Here is a 21,274-nt window from a genome sequence, read left to right as displayed (position 1 = left end):
CCCCTTAACCTATATGCTGAAGAAGAAAAAATACAGTGGTACCTCGGGTTACAAACACCTCAGGTTACAAACACTTCGGGTTATAGACTCCGCTAACCCGGAAGTAGTACCTCAGATTAAGAACAGAACTTTACCTCAGGATGAGAACAGAAATCGCACAGCAGGGGCAGGGTGGCGGCGGGAGGCCCCATTAGCTAAAATGGTACCTCAGGTTAAGAATGGTTTCAGGTTAAGAATGGACCTGCAGAATGAATTAAGTTCGTAACCACAGGTACCACTGTATGCACATTTTCCTCTCTCTATAAAAAAACAGAAAGGTGGAGTATTTACTGACAGTAATTAATGAAACCTTTACCAAATAGTATTCTAAATTAAATAGTTCCTTGAAACTTAATGAAGAAAACATACAAAACTAGCTATCCGTAAATTATAGCCTATCACTGATGATCAAGGAAGAATATTGAACAAACCTATTTCAGCAGAGGTCAAAACTTCCATAAATAAATAGAAAATCAACAGGGCTCCCAGCCCAGATAGCTTTTGGAGCTCATTCTACAACAAATTCAGAGGGAATTCAAATGCATGTCTGAAAGATGTTTCTAGTGATACACTTAAATGCAACTTGTGGATATCTAATAAAGGTTAATGCTGGAAGATTCAGGACAGATAAAAGAAAGCATTTAATGCAGTACATAATTAAATTATGGAACCTGCTTTCTCGGAAAGCAGTGATGGCCACCAACTAGAATGAATTCAAAAGATGGTTAGATGAATTCGCAGAGCATGTCTATCAATGGCTACTAGCCATGATATGCTCTGTCTCTATGGTTTAGAGGCCATATGATTCTGAAAGCCAGTTGCTGGAAACCATACGAAGAGAGAGAGTGGTTGTGCTCCCATCCTGCTTGCTGGTTTCCCACAGGCATCTGGTCTGCCGCAGTGAGAACAGGATGCTGAGCTAGATAGGGACGCAGGTGGCGCTGTGGTCTAAACCACTTAGCCTCTTGGGCTTGCCAGTCAGAAGGTCAATAGTTTGAATCCCCAAGATGGGGTGAGCTCCCGTTGCTCTGTCCCAGCTCCTACCAACATAGCAGTTCGAAAGTATACCAGTGCAAGTAGATAAATAGGTACCGCTGCAGTGGAAAGGTAAACGACGTTTCCATGTGCTCTGGTTTCCGTTTTGGTGCTCTGTTGCACCGGTAGCAGTTTAGTCCTGTTGGCCACATGACCCAGAAAGCTGTCTGTAGACAAATGCCGGCTCCCTCAGCCTGAAAGCAAGATGAGCGCCGCAACCCCATAGTTGCCTTTGACTGGACTTAACCATCCAGGGATCCTTTACCTTTTACCTTTTATTTACTGATGTAATACACCACTAAATGTCAGCTGTTAGATCAGATAAACAGACACATGCAAAGGAAACACCCGTCTGAAGATTAATTTGCCCAACATCTTCCTGCTTCATAATTTGAAATGGTACCAAACATTCCAATCCACTTTAATAATAGAAAGTTTGACATTTATGGATGAGAAGGAGAGGTCCTGTTTGATAACTAGCTAAGCAGACTGGGGTCTCATGAGTTATCTGTGATCAGCACACAAGTGAGGAAACAGTTAACCGTTGCAAAATATATATGTATGTATGGTCATTTCCTGAGCTGCGGGGTGCTGCCAAAACAACATCTTCTCACTTACTTCCCATCCCATCACATGTGGCTCTTGCATGCTATGAGCTACACACCAAAGCAGGTAAGTGCTACTTTGTCATCTAAAACCTACATTCTATGAGATACGTGTGATTTTTCATGTCCCTTGTTTGATCCTAAGTTTTCTTGCAGTGAATTATGTCATGTCTACCGATAAGACCATCACTGATGGCTTAACCAATTGCACATTGCTATCAAAGCAACTTGCATAACAGTTCGCAATCAACAACTAACTCAGGGAAAGGAACTGTGTTATTAAACAGCCACAAGTATTATTAAGATTAAATTAGGAACTGCTGTTAAAATTAAATTAGTTGTGTATAAGCTGACTATGTTAAAGAAAAGTTGTATTGCATTTAAAACACAAATGATTTAATAAACGTTTCTGTACTTGAGACAGGCAAACAAATGAAGTAATGATTTGTAGCAATTTTGAAACTGCTGTTCTAGCGGGGAAAGAGTGTGGGAGACAATCATTTTGCACAACCCCTTTAAGAATTATTAGTATGTATCTTTATCAGGAAAGCAACATTTTCAGTCTTTTAATCACCACGAAAGCAGAACTTCGCTGCTTGCAGAATTCAACCGCAATTTTTAAAATCACAGTGCATAAAAGCAAACTGTGCTTATTGTCTCTTACATAGGCTAAAACAGTTTGTCGAAAGCGGCTTTTACAGACAACTCTGGTCTATCCTCTTAATTGTAAAATAATTGCCAATTGCTGACCTATGGAAAATTTCAGGTACAGGAAAGTTTTTACGGTCTTTAGTGCTCCTCAAAGTCCACTTCACCATCTGTGTACCATTTTGGAATGAGCCAATCTGCTTATCTGCCTTTAATGTTATTTTTATTATTAGTTCTTTAATCCATTCTGTACGTAGTGGTTGGAGTTAGGGACACCTGGTACCCCACACTCAGGCATGAAGCTCACTGGTCGATTTGCGGCCAGTCGCTGAAACTAACCAACCATATTGTGTTGTTATGCAGGTAAAATAGGCTTCTTTAAGTAATGATGAGATAGAAATCTGACAAGATTAAACCCATGTACTCTTCGGCTAGTTGGATACATGCAATAGTTTTTAATTGACTTCTCATGATATATGTATACCTTCTCTGCTATATCTGGTACATGTGCATACTGACTGGTGTTTAGGCACATCCTTGAGGCACATTTTATATATATGCTGCACATATATGCATATCTTATAGATCAGGCTTCCTCAACCTCGGCCCTCCAGATGTTTTTTACTTACAACTCCCATGATCCCTAGCTAGCAGGACCAGTGGTCAGGGATGGTGGGAATTGTAGTCTCAAAACATCTGGAGGGCCGAGGTTGAGGAAGTCTGTTATAGGTTGCACAGTGGTTTCCTTCCTTCCTTCCTTCCTTCCTTCCTTCCTTCCTTCCTTCCTTCCTTCCTTTCTTTCTTTCTCCAAACCTCCAGCCTCTGGAGCTGGTCAGGGGGTGCTTCTCAGACCCCTGTGGGGCAGTTTGAAGAGGCACCTCTCTTTGGGGTGGGGTGGGGCAGCTCAGAGATCAGGGGCAGCAGCTGTCACTGTCCAGAGGACTCCCAAGGAGAGGAGAGGAGAGGAGAGGCTGAGGGAACACTCCACAAGGGAGGGTGGTTGAAAAGGGGTGAGGGGCTGTCAGCTCTGCATAACATAACATAACTGGGCTCCTGGGCTCCACAGCTGCAGAAAGAATGTAGTTGGTCAAGGCAGCCATGCACCCAAAAAGGATGAAAACCTCTGTATTAGTACATAGTTACCTTTGGGGTTTCACTACGAAACAAATACTTGCAGTACTTGAGTATGGTGTAAATATCTTTGCCATCTCCTGCAATTTATTTCTAGAGGACCTCAAATAGCATTTTAGTGTTGCCGCCATCCCCCACCCCCATTATAACGTTGGCTGGTATATTCTTGCAAAACACAAAAGCACCAGGTGCAGTGCATTTTGTGGGAAGACTGTGATTTACCATATACATAGTTTCATGAATGAAAAAAAGGAAAGTTTGGGTTTGGATAAGGAAAGTACAGCTGTAGGAAACCACATACCAGTAATCAGAATAAACTTCCAGGCAGCTGAAGGTGGAGTAGTCACCCAGGGGAAAGATCATAAGTATAGTCTGAGACCATCTTTGCACCATCAGTTCACACAAGTGGCTTCAAAAGAAGAGAATACTTGGTTCACCAGGAATCGTGTGACTTGACCTTCCTGTAGTGAGGATATCTCCACCAATAAATCTCCTGCAATATTCACTGGTATATAGGTGTGAATATTGCACATTCCTTCTGTGCATGCAAGCCTACTATGGTACACACAGGAGCAATACAGATGTGAAGAACAATGCAGGTAATATATTTGTGCTACACCATACACAGGCTGATTGCCTTATACTGCAACTAGTATCATTTTTGTTCTCTTGGTTTCTCATTTTTCCAGTATGAAATTCAGTTCTCCATAGTTCTTAGCATTTTTTTTTCAAAAGCTCAGCATTTTAGTGTCTATTTCTCCCAATAAACACAATTTTGTATGCAGTTTTGATGAATGTATAGATTTCTGCAAGCCATTTCTCCTGATATAATGCACCGTTCTATGTAATTTTCACTGATTTCTTCATTTTTATGCACATTTCCCCTGAATATATAGATTTTGGTAAATCAGTGTGGATTTTGAGGGATGGCTGCGGTTCAGTCAGGGCAAATTTGATAGATTTGACTTGAAATGTGAGAGAAAAGACAGCAGCAGCCCTGCTGCAGCATGGTATTCTATGTGCTTCAGGAGCCATGCATGTCGATCTAATCATGTGACTGTCTTTCACAATAAGTAGCAAGAGAGGGGTTTATTCGAGTGGGCAGCAAGGGTAAGAATGTTAGTTATGACTGTGCAAACTGCAACAAAAGTATTCTACAGGAACGGCTTTCCTGTATCATCAATGCATCCAGCAATATTTGTGTATATGAAGGGAACACTCCACTAACGAAGGTCTATATCACCCAACAGTAAGAATGATCACCATGCTAAGGAGAGCCCCACCCACTTTTTCAGAAGTATTAACTCATTTATGGGTGCAGGACACTTGACCCAAAGCCTTCGTCCTATCTTGTCCTTGTTGCAAAGTGCATGTGGCAAAAAAGGTGTTTTCCGACTTAACTGCCCCTTATTGGGTTGGAAACCATCAGAAAGAAAAGCTTTGCCATTTTGAATTGTTATCAGCTTGAAAGAAAGAAGAAAAATCAGTATACGGAAATAAACATCAAATATCAAGCATTTTTAACATAAGAATTAAAATAAAATAGATAAAAAAGAGAAGGAAAAAGATGGAGAATCAGCAGGGTTTTTTCCTATCAGCTTAAAAAACCTGTATAAAATTCTTATTCCACAATAACATCCAACACTTCTACTTTCCATAAACCAACCTTTCCCCCCATAGTCTTCAAACTCTGATACCACAAGTTCTTTTTCCTTATTGCGCAGAAAGTCCGTAAGGGGTTTCTTGTCATTAATAAATGTCAGTACTGATTTTTCTCTACTTATCATCAGAAAGAAAAGCTGGTGGTGCAGCACCCCTCTGCCAGCTTCTTCTTCCCACCCAGGCAAAATGATTGGTAACAACAAGGGAGGAGCTGGCTGGTAGAGAACTGGTCACTTCAGAGCTAATTCACATGTTACTTCAGGCTCTACCCCACTCACTGAAGTTGCTCGTTGGCACAAGCAAGCTCTAGAAACTACCCGATAGTTCACAGATCTCAACAGCTAGCACAGCCTTCAGCATTCAAGGGTGTTATAGATAAAAGAGATAACATTTAGAAATCCACAGGCAAGGATGCTTTGCATGCATGTACGCAATCTGCAAACTGCCTGACACTCCATATTGCCAAATTGTAAGGTTTAAATGGAAATCACCTTTCCCCAAGTTTACTCTTTATAAAAACGCTAATGAATTTGCAAAGCTTATTTGGTTCAAGTTAAAGCAGGCTTCCTCAACCTCGGCCCTCCAGATGTTTTGAGACTACAAAACATCTGGAGCCAGTGTGGTGTAGTGGTTAAGAGCGGTAGACTCATAATCTGGGGAACCGGGTTCGCGTCTCTGTTCCTCCACATGCAGCTGCTGGGTGACCTTGGGCCAGTCACACTTCTTTGAAGTCTCTCAGCCCCACTCACCTCACAGAGTGTTTGTTGTGGGGCAGGAAGGGAAAGGAGAATGTTAGCCACTTTGAGACTCCTTCAGGTAGTGATAAAGCGGAATATCAAATCCAAACTCTTCTACTACTACTACTACTACAATTCCCATCATCCCTGACCACTGGTCCTGCTAGCTAGGGATCATGGGAGTTGTAGGCCAAAAACATCTGGAGGGCCGAGGTTGAGGAAGCCTGAGTTAAAGGCTTGGTCTTGCATGGGTGGGGAACCCTTTTCATCCCTTACAGACAACCTTCTAGGGACTGCCTACCGGTAAAAGGTGGGACTAGAGGCAGAAGCTGTGGAGGCCACCGCTATAGATGTGGTTCTTATCTTTGTACTGTAGGCTGCATTCTGCCAATGCCAAAATCAGAGGTATCCCACCCACACCATGCATCTCTCCATCTTCCAACCAGGCAAGCAAGAGGCATTATGACAGTTCAATGACACAAGCAAAGGCACCTGAGGAAGGTGGGGAGCATAGACAGTGAGAGGAGTAGTCTACAGAGTTCTGAGGGTCACTTTTGAACCCTTGGAGTTCCAATCCAAGGCCCAATCCAAGACCAGCCTCAGAATTTCCACTTGAGATGAAAAGGCTAAATAGATATCCACCCATTCTGTACTTAATTACAGCCTTGATTTATCCTTCTGAGGCAGCTGATTTATCGCTCTGGGGGCAGTTATCCAGAGTTTTGGAGCACGTTGCCATCTGGGCACAGCTGCAGGTGTGGCAGTGGATGTTCAGGATGTTCAGTATTGGCTCGGTCATGGACTGGGTAAGAGCCAATAAACCGAAGCTCAATCCAGATAAGCCCCATTCAACAAAATTGCATATGCCCAGAGCCAGATTTTGATTTGATGAGGCCCTAAGCTACTGAAGGTAATGGGGCCCTTTATATGTCCAGCTGTCCTTTGTCAACAACAAATTGTCGCTGTTTTTTGTGTTGAATATATGCTATATGGTAATTTATGGAGCTAATAGGTCCATAATAGGTATCTAAAGCCATTTGCACATGTTGCCATGCAACCAGTCTATGCAGAATGTAGGCACCCTATATAGAGAAATGAGCAAATATTTCAAGGAGCAGGCTAGCAGGCGGGGCCCATTACTTACATCATAGGAGCCGACACAACACAAAACAAAACACTGTTGCTGTATGCAGTTTTTATTTTATTTGTTTTTTATCTTATATTTTGGAAATGTACATCCAGGTGTTTTTTCCTCTTAATTTTTTGGGGGGCCCCCAAGAGAGTGGGGCCCTAAGCTGTAGCTTGTTTAGCTTACACGTAAAATCGGCACTACATATGCCTCTGAGTTGACGTGTATCAGGTAACAGCCAACTAATTAATACTCAGAGCAGACCCACTGAAATACGTGTACTTAAGTCCACTAATTTCAATGGGTCTACTCTGAGTAGGGACTCTGATAAGGGAGTTTACAGCCATATTTATTTAGCGTATCCGTTTGTTAGCAAAACAGGGTTTAAAGGTTACTTTCAAGTTTCCACTCCAGTTTGTATACAGGTTTTAGCCGTGCACTTTGATACAAATCATTGCAACCACTTCCTCATCGCTCATGGCTTCTGCTTCACAGCTTTACAACACACCCCAGCATTAAAGAGCGAGCAGCGCCCGCGCAGCTGCCACACTGTTTTCAAATCACTCTGCAAGGTGACGGCTCCCACGTGGCAAGTTGTTTGTGTGCAGAGCTGCCACCAGCAGATCAGGCGACCCTCTGCATGATGGCTCTGGGCCTCAAAGGTGAGGTCTTACAGTGCCGCGGAGGAAATCAGCCATTGTCCACTGCACAAAGGCAAATGCCACAGGCTGCAAAGATGGCCGTTCTGTGGCAGCTGCTATATATGCATCAGAATTGAAGGTTTTTATTTTTAGAACACTTGACTCCAGATCATCGCTATTTTGGGGTGGGATCCAGAAACGTGTTGGTACATTCTGGTTCCGCAATGAAAGTTTATTGGGTGCTCTTGCTCCTCACACTGCGACCTTTTTGCAGTAAAGAAAGTGACAGGAAAATGTACTGGCTATGCTTGATGAAATATCGTATAGCCTCCTTGCAAATCAATCAGAATGAATGTCTGTGGTATTTAATCTCTCCCCACAAATGTTTGTCTAAAAAATAAATAAATCTGGATAATTGCTCATAAACAGTAAGTCTGGAAGTGACCTTATCTTTCTTCTCTGATGGCAATCAAAGGAGAGGCTTTTTGAGGTTGTGTACATACAACACATTTAAAGCACATGGCTTCTCCTGGGAACTGTAGTTCGTTAAGGGAGCTGGGAATTGTAGCTCTCTTAGGGGTTAACTACAGTCCAGGATTTTTTTTGGGGGGAGGACTGCTTTCAATGTAGGTAACAATTAAGCATGATCTCTCTGTGTGTTTGTCTATTGTATATATTTTCGGGCAATTAGGAAGTGGGGTATGGAAATTTCTCAATAATAATGTTGCCAGAAAGATGGTTGTTGGCTCACTCATTCCTGCTAGCATTCTTTCTTTTGCAATATAGTTATATACGTAGTCATATTGGCTAACCAGGAGTAATTGCTGCCCCTGGATGAAAACTTTCAGTAATGCAGGAGCTATTTACCTTCATTTTGTTCAGAGCCTTGATTCAAGGAAGGAAGGAAGGAAGGAAGGAAGGAAGGAAGGAAGGAAGGAAGGAAGGAAGGAAGGGTTGAGGTTGATTTTGAACAGAGAAATGGTTGAGGGAAGAAGCTGTTTATCTGCTTCATTTTACTTACAGAGAGTGGCCCACAAAGAAGTATGTGAAGCCCCTACTCCACTATCCCTCAGCTGGGCACAGTGGAATGTTCTCGCCATTACCAGGAAAGGGAGTTAGGTAGAGTTAGAGTTAGGTAGAATCTACACACACATATAAAAACACTGTGAAAATGCTTTAAAAAACCATATTGAAAAATGCATTGAATTTTGCATTTTGAATTATTCATTTTGAATGCATTGAATTTTGCATTGTCCCACCCAGTGTCGCATTTGTATATTCCACTTTACAACACATTTAAAATGTTTTATTTGCAGTTGTGTAGATGAGTCCATATTCTGTGGCCTGCCTCACTGCAAGGCTGTAGAGTGCAGGCTCTTTCACAAGGGGCACAAGCTCTTTGTATACATAGGGATCGGGCTGGAAAAGTCCTTAGTCTGTTTGATTTATTGCCACTGAAATTCCAGATCCATCAGGCTAGAATCTAATTTGGCCTGTTTTCCAGCCAGTCAAAGCATCTCACCTTCCTTTTCCCCAGCATTACATTCATTCATCTGTTCATCTGTTCTGGGCAGCTTCCAACATATATAAAAACATAATAAAACATTTTTAAAAACCTTCCCTATACAGGGCTACCTTCAGTTGACATATTGGCTGGTTAACTCCATGCCCTCCAACATTTCTTTGATGAAAATAGACGTACTAAGGAAAAGCGGGACATTTAGGGATCAAATCAGAAACTGGGACAGCTTCTGTAAATCGGGAACTGTCCCTGGAAAACAGGGGCACTTGGAGGGTCTGAACTATCCCCCCCCCATTTTTTTGTATATGGATCAATGTATATTAAGAAGCGAAAGGGACATAGAAAACTAGATCACGGCATTACAGAGAGAAAATTCTAGGAAGCACTGGAGCAAACACAGTTCTTATTTCTGTCTCCTCAGAGTATGTGCTTATGGACACGTTCTGAAGAAAACACAAGCGAAATGTGACTATGGTTTCCTCCAAGTGATGGGTCTAATCCTGATCTAATCCTTTTCATTTCTCTAGTGTTAGCATAGTGATTCTGCTATACTGTTGCCCTGTCTCATTGCCTGTATAATATAATACTCCCTTAAATGGAGCTACACTAAGTCCAGCCTAAGTACCTCTAGCCTTTTCACCCGCAGGAAATCTCAAAGCCTTTAGGGTGGTGATGCCAATTCTGACAAAGGGTTAAAATGCAAAATGCACTCAAAAAGCATTTCCACGCCCTGCATTTGGCAGTATTTTACCTTCTATGTGGTAACACCAAGCCTGACCACAATGTCCCGTTTTCAACAAATGACTTTTGCTAAAGGAAAAGTCTGCCACTTTTCAGTAGACAGCGTAGGTTATATGGTTTTCCTGTCCGCTCCATCCTGCCAACCCCCTTTACAATGTAAATAGTTTGCTTGAAATATATACCGTACTTTTCCATACACACACCCCGTGTATAAGACCTCCCTTATTTTGGGGGACTCAATTTTAAGAAAATGAGGGGAGATGGACCCAAGTTGCTGAGCCTCTCCCCCCACGCAGCTGCGGGCAGGAAACACTCCCTAGATCATTTCCTGTGCGCAGGAAGGGAGTGTTTCCCTCACGCAGCGGCATCGGGGGAAGCTGTGCACTGCCAGCCAGCACCCCCAGATCGCTCCCTGCTTGTTGCAGCATCGGGAGAAGCTGCGTGCCAGTAGCCAGTGCCCCCAGATCGCTCCCTGTGCACAGCAGCAGCTCCCCCCCCCCCATGCCACTATCCGTGTATTGGACGACCCCAGTTTTTGGACATGATTTTTGTGTCAAAAAACCTCGTCCAATACACGGAAAAATACGGTATAGCCAGATCGAATAAAGACACCAGAACGCAAGTGCATGCATTCGGTCGCCGAGTAAAAAACAATCCTAGGCCACATTCACACCAACATTTAAAGACCTTCAATGCCACTTTAAACAGCCATGGCTTCCCCTAAAGTATTCTAGGAACTGTGTAGATTCATAGAATTGTAGAGTTGGAAGGGACCACGAGGGTCATCTAGTCCAACCCCCTGTAATGCAGGAATCTTTTGCCCAACGCAGGGCTCAAACCAATGATCCTGAGATTAAGAGTATCCTGCTCTACTGACTGAGCAATCTCATAGTTTGTTAAAAGTGCTGAGAGTTGTGAGCAGGCTTGTTTTCCCCCTCCCATAGCTATAATTCTCAGAGTGGTTTAGCAATCAATCTCTCTTCACAGGGAACTCTGAGAATTGTAGCTCTGGGATAGGAACAGGGCCCCCCCAAAATTTTCAGCAATAGTCAGGGGTTATGGAATTGAATCAACAACCTAGGGGAGCCACTACAGTGACCAGCCCTATTTTATGGAGTTTTCAGCCTGAACCCTTTGTGATGCTGTCCAGGATGCCACTGAATTCTGAAAGCCTTGCCTCATCTCACTCAATCTCAGTCTATAATTTTTGCATTGGGTCAAAACTAGGGATGGGCGAGAAACTTGGTTTAGTTTGAATTTCAATATGAACCTAACTAATAATGGACTTCCCAAAACGATATGTGAACCGAAACACAGCTATCTTTTGAAATTCACACTTCTCCAAACTTTGCGATGCAGTTCGCCAATCAAATAACGTCCACAAAAATACATATATCTGTGTGAACAATATATAAAGCACATTGTATTAGAGAAGTTTCTTGCAAAACAATGTGCATAATGTGAGATGTTTGCACGAAAAACGCCAACAATTTTTCGCATTAACTAGTTAAAATAAATAAATAAATAAATAAATAAATTGCAAGCCGGTGCAGGAATGCGCGAAACTGAAATTAAGATTGGCAGAGTGAGAAACTCAAATTGACATATTCACATATCCTTAGTCAGAATCAAAGAACAGAGCAACTTCATTTGCACCAATCTGAGTGCACCTTGTCCTCAGAAGCTTTTAGCGGCTGATTCGGTGTTCGCAGAAGTGTGTTGTTTGCCAGAAGCGTTATTTGCATAGTTATTTGAGGTTCTGCAGTGAAATGGCTTCTGAACTTTCTTGATGACAATTTGGTGCAACGACCAGGTTATTTTAGTCCTGAACAGCACATGCATGCTGTCTCTTTGGCACCTGTTGCTTTTGCATCCTTTCGTGTACCACATTCGGAAACAGCCAGGCTCATGCAAATCTTCTTTTGCACCTTTCATCATTTGCTGCTTGGGACCCGTTTGTGAGGATGGGCAGGAGAGAAATGCAATAAATCAATAACAACAACTAGGGGATTCACCCCTGCTGGCTCCACTCATCAGCCTCCCTGGCCCCCATTAATGTCCCACAGATTTCTCTTCCCACTCTAAGCTTGCAACTACTAAGCTCGCTCTTCACCTCCCAAACCCCATTTCTGAAGCCGCTTCTCCCTCTTATTCTGCATGCCCATGCCTCCCCCTCTCCCAGTATCTATTGAATCTATAGTAAGTTCTCCTTTGAGAACTTTGGTTGTTGACTTGACCTGACTCTCCCTTTCCAGGGCAGCCATTTTTGTGCCCTCAATCTGTGTGAGCAAATAATAATAATAACAATCAGTGTCTCGCATGCCTGGACAGATGTTTCTCAGTTTGTTTTTAAAACTGTGCACCAGACAGTTTGCACATGATATAATCTATGAAAAAAGGAAGTCAAAAACATCAGCAGTCAAAAACACTCCCTTTATCTTGTGATGCACATGACCCTGTAGAAATATTTCCTGTCGCGCTAGCCTAAATGTTTCATTAAGTGTACTGCCATGTGCTAGTGAGATGCCCACCAAATGGTGGGAATGTGGATGGAAATGAGGCCAGCATGATGGACTGCAGCTGAATACATGGGTGAGTGCACAGGCCCAGATTCCCCCCCCCCAATTGTTTTGCATCCTCTTTCTTTCCTTTGACCCATTTACTTCCCGTAAATCCCCTTGGGATTCTTGCCTCTGTCTGCGGCTTGATAAGCACCCTTATTTCAGCTGCCTTCTTCCCTTTCCCCTTTCAGTACTATTCAACTAAAGAGAAGATCTCCTTGTTCTTCAAAAGCCCTGCATTGTCATCCAATTATTTCTCAGGTAATAGATGTTCGCATCTTTATGCCCGCACTCATTCTTGGCCCTTTGTGGTGCAGTGGTTAAAAGCGATAGACTCGTAATCTGGTGAACCAGGTTTGATTCCCCGTTCCTCCACATGCAGCTGCTGGGTGACCTTGGGCCAGTCACACTTCTCTGAAGTCTCTCAGCCCCACTCACCTCACAGAGTGTTTGTTGTGGGGGAGGAAGGGAAAGGAGAATGTTAGCCGCTTTGAGACTCCTTCGGGTAGTGATAAAGCAGGATATCAAATCCATCTTCTTCTTCTTCTTCTTCTTCTTCTTCTTCTTCTTCTTCTTCTTCTTCTTCTTCTTCTTCTTCTTCGCTTCCAGGTCTATTAAGGATGACAGCTTTTGCACCTGTCCTTAGTGGGCAGTTAGTTGCTAAACATGCAAATAAGATTGAGGTGACAGTGGTGATTGGTGGACTGGTTGCTGTTGTAAAAAGGGCATAGCTATCTCTCTTAAGCAATCTGCATGACGGATGGATGTGTGTAATGAATATCGTGAAATGCATCCGTCTATGTGTGTGAGGACCATCTTGAGAAGGACAATTATTTCAGCTGCAGTTCTCCTCCCTCACATCCTTTCACTTTCTTGCCTGATTGTTACTTCACTCATTCATCTGTTGGACATAGCAACGGATTGCACAAAAGGAAAGGTCTTTGGCCACCAGTTCTGGTCTTCAGAATTCAACTTCAGTCGGGGAATGTGATAGATATAGCTTACTCTTGAGTAAGGGGTGGCCTATGACTGCTTCTTCTTTTTCTAACAGCCACAGGCTACTTCCAAAGTCTTGGAGTTAGATGCCTTGCTTCAAAATCCAAAGCACTATTATTTTAAAAAGCAAAACACTGTTCTATCTAAAGATTCCTGCATTGCAGGGGTTTGGAATAGATAACCCTTGTGGTCTCTTCCAACGCTACAATTCTGAGATTCTGTCTTGTATATACACAAAGCCTTCTATCTGGATGTTTTCTTTTGCCCCGTTTTTCTCTGAGAGACACATTATGGTTTCTCATAAATAAAATGAATCATGCAAATAACAGAACAAAATGTTTCCCCTGTAAATGAATGTTTTGAATCTCTTCACATTTTTTTCTAAGAATGTGTCAATGTACTTTTAACAGGGAAACCAACAAGCCAACATCTTGTTGTCAGCTATGTTTGAAACATTAACGTATTTCGGTGAAAAAGTACTTCGGCCGTTAGAAAATCTCGTGCTGGCACAGACCTTTTTAAATGCGCAAGCAATTGGATAAATAAATCCACAACTGTTCTAGGACTCATCTATATAGCTGCAAATAAAATGTTTTAAGTGTATTTTAAGTGCAATATACAATGTGATATTACATGGCGATGGTGAACCTTATGGAAAATTCAATGTATTTTTAAAAACATTTTTTTAAGAAGCATTTTCAGAATGGTTTTTATATGTGTGTAGATTCCACCCTAGACTTACCATTTTCATATTGCCAATTACTGTCTGAAAGAGCAGCGGATATACAAATCAGGTGTATTTGCAGAAATGGCAGCAGCAGGGTCATATGTTAAGGCGTGGTCCAACAGAGGAAACCACATCCAAGCTTCCTTTCACATCTCTCTCCCCCCGCCTCCCCACATGCAAGTGCTATACTTCATTTGGTTTCTCTCAAGCAGCACGAATAGATACGAGACAAAAACACAGAGTGTGTTATGTCTTAGAATGGCACACCAGAAATAGCTGGTGCAAGTCTCAGCACCTGGTTCAGGGCGGTGCCTTTGCCTAGGACCCCACTTCTGGGCTTTGTTGTGGGGAAGGCAGCATCACATCAAAGAGGGAATAATTTCCACAGAAGGGGCCTTGTGATGTCTGAGAGGCATTGTGAGGGATGTGATTTCACAGTGAGCATCTGCAGCAGAGCAATCTGCCTCCTGTACTCTGAATATATTTGCATAGAAGAGGAGAAATCTGGAAGGTCTCACTTTTGGAGCCATTAAATCAGAGGTTGCCTATCTTTCTGGACCAGCGAGCACATTCTGAATTTTGAGAAAGTGCTGGGGCGCTGTCACAAAATAGCTGGTGTGTGTGGCATAACACAAAACTAGAGAGGCAGCCACTCCCGCCATCCATGGTAAGACAGCTATGTCCTGCTGGTCCTGCCTAATAATAATAATAATAATAATTCTATTATTTATACCCCACGCATCTGACTGGGTTTCCCCAGCCACTCTGGGAGGCTCCCAACAGAATATTAAAAACACGATAAAACATCAAACATTAAAAACTTCCCTTGACAGGGCTACCTTCAGATTTCTTCTAAAAGTCAGACAGTTGTTTATTTCCTTGACATCTGATGGGAGGGCGTTCCACAGAGTGGCTGCCACTACCAAGAAGGCCCTCTACCTGAAGGAGATCACACCATATTTCACATAACACATACAATCACACGCGCACACACACACACACACACACACACACACACACACACTGCTGCTGCCTAAAAGCAACAGAGAACATTTCTCAGTACCAGGGGAAAACACACAAGGTGGCTAAACCACACTCCCTCTCATTTCACAGAAATCACTTAGAAGGTACCTGCACATTTTGCCACATAACTTTCTTTTTAGAAAACCTAGAGACTTACTTTAAAAAAGAAAGAAAGAAAGAAACAGCCTTGAGCCGGGGGGCAGCAGTGAAATCTATATGGGCAGCAGCTTAGTGACCCCTGCCCTAAATGTTGGCATGTGTAGCTTGCTTATCATTTGAGGGATGCAGAAAGAGGAACCTTCCAAATCCTCCCTTCTATACAACTGTTAAAAGTTATGTATGATAACAGTACAGGAAGCTTGCCCCACCCCTCTGCATTACTTTACTTTACAGTGTTCCTTTACAGAATGAAGCAGCAAGATGAAGCGACTTTTCACCACTAGTGTAGGCTCTCCAGCCTGCCATCTGGTGTGGAAGGTTCAGGTATTTACCTGCTTCTTGCAAAAAGCTGCCTGCTATTTCAAGCAGCGAGCATTTTCATCAAAGAAGCATCCCTTGACCTGTTCCAAGCAGCAAGCTAGTGCACCTCCTCTTGAGTAGGTCTTGGAGCGGGTGCACTGAATTAGTTGTTTCCTTTCTAAGCTCAAAAGCCAATACATTTAATTTCAGTACGATGATGGCATAGTATCTCAGTAAATATCAACAGTGTGCTCACACCCTGAGTCCTGAATGACAGTTCTGGTCACTCCATTAGCTATATAATGTTTAATATTTAGCATTTAATCTTTTCTAATAAATGCGCTTGTGCATGACTCAAGTTGTAGCACAATGATATGATGCTTTTCATCAAAAGATCCGCACTGTGGTTTGAAGATTTCATTACTTAATCAGTAGCTGTGAGGATATTTTTTGGTCAGTTTAATTTACTTCGCATTTGTCAACACACAGATGTCATGTGAAGTCAGATATATGGGGTGGAAATCTCTGCCTTTTACATCTTTGGCTTAATCTCTGAGGTTGACCTCTCAGTTTTGGCAATAAATGGTGTATGGTTATAATTGCTGCCATCTTCAGTATTGGTTACGTGAAGAAAGGAAGCAATCTGTCACTTGACCAATGCAAAGAAACCGCAACAAAGTCTACTTAACTGATGGACCCTTTCCAGTCCTGTCATTCTGTGGTGGTGGTAGTGACAATAATATAGTAAATTGCCGGGAACCCAACAAGTCTTTCATTAAGGGCAGATCAGCCCCGAATTCTTTACAAATGTTGGTGAAAATGTACCTTTGTCAACCTGGTTGGTTCTAGTTCCACTGAAACTGGACCGGTTTAACAGAGAAACATTAAGGATTTGGGGCCACGTATGCCAAAACGTCTGAGCTTCCTAAATGGTGGAACTTCTCAGCTTCCTAAATTGGATGTTTTATTCAAACCGTAGGTTAAAAATAACGATTTAGTAACTTTTAAAAATGTCTACTCTACCCACAATAAATCCTCACCCCAAACTGAGCCATCTAGGTATGAGGGTACAAGAGGGGGGTGGTTCTGGTCTGACACTACCTTTAAAAACGCTCATAGATTTGGGACCTGTGCGTTTGAGAAACTCTCTCACATCAAATGCCCCTATATTGCTCTTGCTTCAGCAGTGAAGCAGCTCAGAATGAGAGGAAAGGAGACTTCCAATCCAGACAGACCCACGCATCCTCCCCCAGGGCTGCACAAGTAAACGGAACAGGCAGACACCCAAGTGCCTGCTTAGCTGCACATGAGCTGTTTGGAAGGAAGAGGTAGCAAATGGAAGTATCTGAGAGTTGGCTAGGGACCCAGACAACTAGTGTGGAGATCTCTAGTCCTAGGGACGCCGAGATCTGATGGCTCCTCAGGGCACTGGCAGTGCAAAGCTCTGCTGGGAGGCCCTGCACTCCTTGCTCTTTATCTGCAGAATGAAACCTCAGGTTTTGAGATCTGGGCATGGCTGAGCCATGGCATTCTGCCATCGTTTGAGGGGATGTGGGCAGTACCTGGGGAGAGCGCCTTCTCTACCTGTGGTACCCTGCGTGCAGAATTTTCTCATCAAAAGGAGAATTCTTAATTAAGTCTTAAATAATTAAGTGAAAGCTTTCAATCTCTTGAGGGTTTTAATTCCTACTGAAATACACACAGAGAGTCCTACCTCCCCCGAAACATCTTTCCCATTCATTGCAGTGGACAGGCCAGCTCATGGCATCCAACCCTTTGAGTATACACTGATCAGCCCCTCCGTGCTACCAAACTGATGTATTATTAAGTAGAAAATAATTATAATAAAAGCAATTATTTTTATATCATCCAATATAATCTCAGGGTGTGCCTATTGATGCAATATTGCATTTTTGCACTGCTTGTGTTTGTATTATGTTCATAGCAGGAGCAACTTGCTTTTGCATTTTACTTATGACAGCAGCATCAGGTATAAGAATCATGTAAGTATTTTTTACTCAACAATCTGAAGATATCACAGTATTGCATAATAGTAAGATATAAGGGCAACTTGGTGGTGGTGGTGATTTTATATAGCTGGAAATGGATTTAGCCATAAAGGAAGCTGGAAAGTCGATGTGAATTGTTGCCACATGTTGTTTTCACTTATCTCTTCTCCACCCTAGGTTGCAGACCTCAGTCACATGACAGAATTCTGCAGAGCCTCAAGCGCCAACAAGCCCATCATACGAAATGCATTTAAATAGTACCAATTCAACTCTGGACAACGCAACCATTAACATGCTCCAGAACCAAGTCATCATGGTTGCCTTGCCAGTTGTGTACTCCCTGACAGCAATCATCAGCATCCCTGGAAACGTTTTCTCCCTCTGGATACTCTTCTTCCACATCAAGCCGAGAACCACCTCGGTCATCTTCATGATTAATCTTAGCATCACCGATCTTGCGCTGGCTTCCTGTTTCCCCTTCCAAATTATATATCACTATAGTGGGAACAACTGGACTTTCGGCAGGCGCACGTGCAGCTTCGTCACAGTGATGTTTTACGCAAACATGTATTGCTCCATAATCACTATGACCTGCATCAGTTTGGAGCGATACTTGGGAGTGGTAAAACCAATGACGTCCCAGAAATGGAGAAGAAAGAGATACGCGATTGCCTGCTGCCTTGGAATGTGGTTTCTTGTTCTGTTAGCCCTATGGCCATTAGAAGCGGAAGACCTGACTTTCGAAGTGAAAGAACTGAACATTATCACATGCTTCGATGTGCTTAAGTGGAAAATGCTTCCTAGTATTGGGGCATGGGCAGCTTTCCTTTTACTGCCCTTCTTCTTCTTCTTCTTGCTCCCATTTATAGTGACCATAATCTGTTACTTTAGCATTATTCGGAAGCTGATCCAGGCCTCTAAGAAATATGGCAATGGGCAGAAGAACCGATCTATCTACTTGGCCACCATAGTCGTCTTGGTGTTCATCATTTGTTTTGCTCCCAACAACTTTGTCCTGCTGGTGCACATCATCAGCCGCCTCCGTAAACAGGAAGGCTACTACTACATTTACAAACTCACCTTGTGCCTCAGCTGCCTCAACAACTGCATCGATCCATTCATTTACTACTTTGCATCCAAGGAGTTCTATCAAACATTCATGCAGGTGATCGGCAAGAAGGTACCTCTGACGGAAAGCTGGGAAAGTAGAAGGGAAAGCATGTTCTCTGCCAGGACGACGTCGGCAAGATCAATGTCAAGCGGACACGCGGAAGGGGTGGCGGAACATAGACCATGTTTGCAAAGAAGTGAAAGTGTGTTTTGACACCGGGGTTCAAATGGGAAGCGGGTGCCATCTTTGCTCCGTAAAATGAAACCATAGCACTGGTGTCACTGAATGAAGCCACTGCTGGTGTCTTTGGAAGGTATAGATATCAAGGAACACCTTGACTTGCGCACCAAAGGCAGAACTACATGTTACTGGAGAGACAGGGTGCTGCTCCCCTCAAATGGCATTATTTTTATTATTTATTAAATATCCATCCAAATATTATGATCTCCCCAAACCTCCCTTAAAAGGCAGTAAGCTAATCATGTGAAGAAATGTCATCGTGCCATGCATTTCAGTGCCTGCCTCAACATCACCTAGTGATATGGGGCCAGGGTGGAAAAACTATGATATGATGGCAAGGGATAAGTAATATAAATTATGAGGGACTGGAGTAGAGTTTGAGACAGGGTTACGGCCTTTTGTGGCAGCCCAAATGTGCTGTAATGTGGAGTTCTGTCCTAAGGAACCAATTCTAAAAAGGCATTCACTTACTGGCTGAAAATAAATGTTTAACACTCACCACTTTCACATCTCTTTTCAGCTCATGGCAGTCAAGCCATTTGCAACTCAATCCTCTCTGTTTTGACATATTGTGGCTATAGTATCTAGGAAATCTACTTTATGGAGATCTTAATATTAAGCTTGAAAGTGACGCCAAAGGTCAGTAACACCTTCACCCACTTACTTAACTATGAAACATTCAATGGCTGCAATTTCGTATGTGTACAAATACAAGTTCCATTGTCTCTTGAATTATTCTTTTTTTTTAAATCATTTCCGGCCTTGCTTCTAAGTTTGAGTAATTGTTTTTAATTTCCAATTTTAATTTCCACTTAATGTTGACAATTTGGTCAACAGAACTTTCAAGCTTAATATGGAGGGATCAATAAAGTATATTTCCTTGTTTCATAGACAAGTCAGTGAGTGCAAGCACTACTGACCTTTGGTGGCACTGTAAACAAAAATATTAAGACACACTAGGCAGTCTTACATGATATTTAAACTGAGATTTGAGATTTCATATTAAGTGTTTCATTGATGGAATAAGTAAAGGTGTGGCTCATTCCACAGCTGCAATCTTTTCAGAAATCTTCTGGATGATAAGTGCAACAAACAGAGCTAGAAACCAGAAGTGTGAGGGCCCTCCAATGTATAATTCATGGTTGTATAAAATGTGAATCTGAGCTGAGTTTAACCCTGTAGCTAATTTTAGAAGTTGCTGAAGCCATTTATAAGATTCTAGTCCTAACTAAAGGTGAATGTTTTGTAAGTTTTTCAGTTCTTTGAAAGTACAATGTTGGGATTTTCTGGGTGTGTGTTTTTCCTATTAAAATCAATATACTGTGGTAAAAAAATGGTGAATGATGTCAATTTCATAAGCAAAATTCATTTAATTACATGAAGTGCTTAGAAAAAAATAGGCTGTATTCCTTTACCCAAGCTTTGCTGGAAGTAACCTCCCATGAGCTCAATGGGACTTATTTCTGAGTAGACAAGACATTGTAGGGTTGCACTTTATTATCCTGAGCCAGTTATCCAAAGAAAAAGTTTGCTTGCTTTTAAGTGGCGCGTGTATGTGTGATAATTTCAAAAGTCCAAACTTCCACTTGTCCCATGTCTAGAAAGCATGGGTCTGAGCTGTTTTCCAAACAATTTCCCCCTTGCCCCACTCCTTACCCATGGAAAACCAGCTCTTTAAGCAATAGTAATCTGTGGAAACCCCGATTGCTGTTTGCTCCAATTGAGCACTAAAGAGAAGTTTTCCCTGGGTGATAGGAAGAAGCGGGTAATGTTACTGCAGTGGACACCTTGTAGAAAAGGTAGCACAGGCATGTCTGAATGGTACTTCACAGACATGCAATGCATGGGGGAAGGCTCAGTGACAAAACATGTGTTTCTCACACAGAAAATCCTGAGTTCAATACGCAGCCATTCTGAGTAGCACTAGGAACAGCTCCATCTGAAGTCCTGGTGGTTATTGCTGGTCACCTCTGCAGACAGAGTTAGATGGGTCAATTGTCTGAATAGAACTCCCCTTCTTTCTCACAAAACCCACCCATGGTTACCTCCCCACCATGCCCAGCTTTCTTAATTTCAGGAAGTGTGTGTGTGTGTGCGTGTGCGTTTATATAGACTCAGTGCACTTTCAGACCCTCACTACTTTCAGGTGGGCTTTGTTAACACACTGGGCTGAGCATTTATAGCATACCTTCCAAGCGTGACGGTTTTCCAGGAACAGTCCCAGAATTACAAAAGCCAACCCAGCTTCTCATTTGATC

The 21,274-nt window shown here is 42.5% G+C and overlaps 1 protein-coding gene across 2 annotated transcripts; it reads left to right on the top strand.

Moving 5' to 3' along the window:
- Window positions 1-1,591: 1,591 nt before the first annotated feature.
- On the top strand, window positions 1,592-20,350 carry LOC310842465 (P2Y purinoceptor 8-like). Of its 2 annotated transcripts, none has more exons than XM_083734515.1 (2): window positions 1,592-1,746; window positions 17,843-20,350. In XM_083734515.1, the coding sequence occupies exon 2, from the start codon at window positions 17,910-17,912 to the stop codon at window positions 18,987-18,989; it is 1,080 nt and encodes a 359-aa protein (XP_083590641.1). In that variant the 5' UTR covers window positions 1,592-1,746; window positions 17,843-17,909; the 3' UTR covers window positions 18,990-20,350. The 2 variants fall into 2 exon arrangements, with proteins under 2 accessions (XP_083590641.1, XP_083590640.1); XM_083734514.1 differs by lacking the exon at window positions 1,592-1,746 and adding an exon at window positions 12,358-12,482.
- The last annotated feature ends 924 nt before the right edge of the window (window positions 20,351-21,274 follow it).

Source organism: Podarcis gaigeae (assembly GCF_964106915.1).
Source record: "Podarcis gaigeae genome assembly, chromosome: 4".
Taxonomy (NCBI): domain Eukaryota; kingdom Metazoa; phylum Chordata; class Lepidosauria; order Squamata; family Lacertidae; genus Podarcis; species Podarcis gaigeae.
Note: the sequence above shows the minus strand (reverse complement) of the source record. Positions and strands in the feature narration are given on the sequence as shown.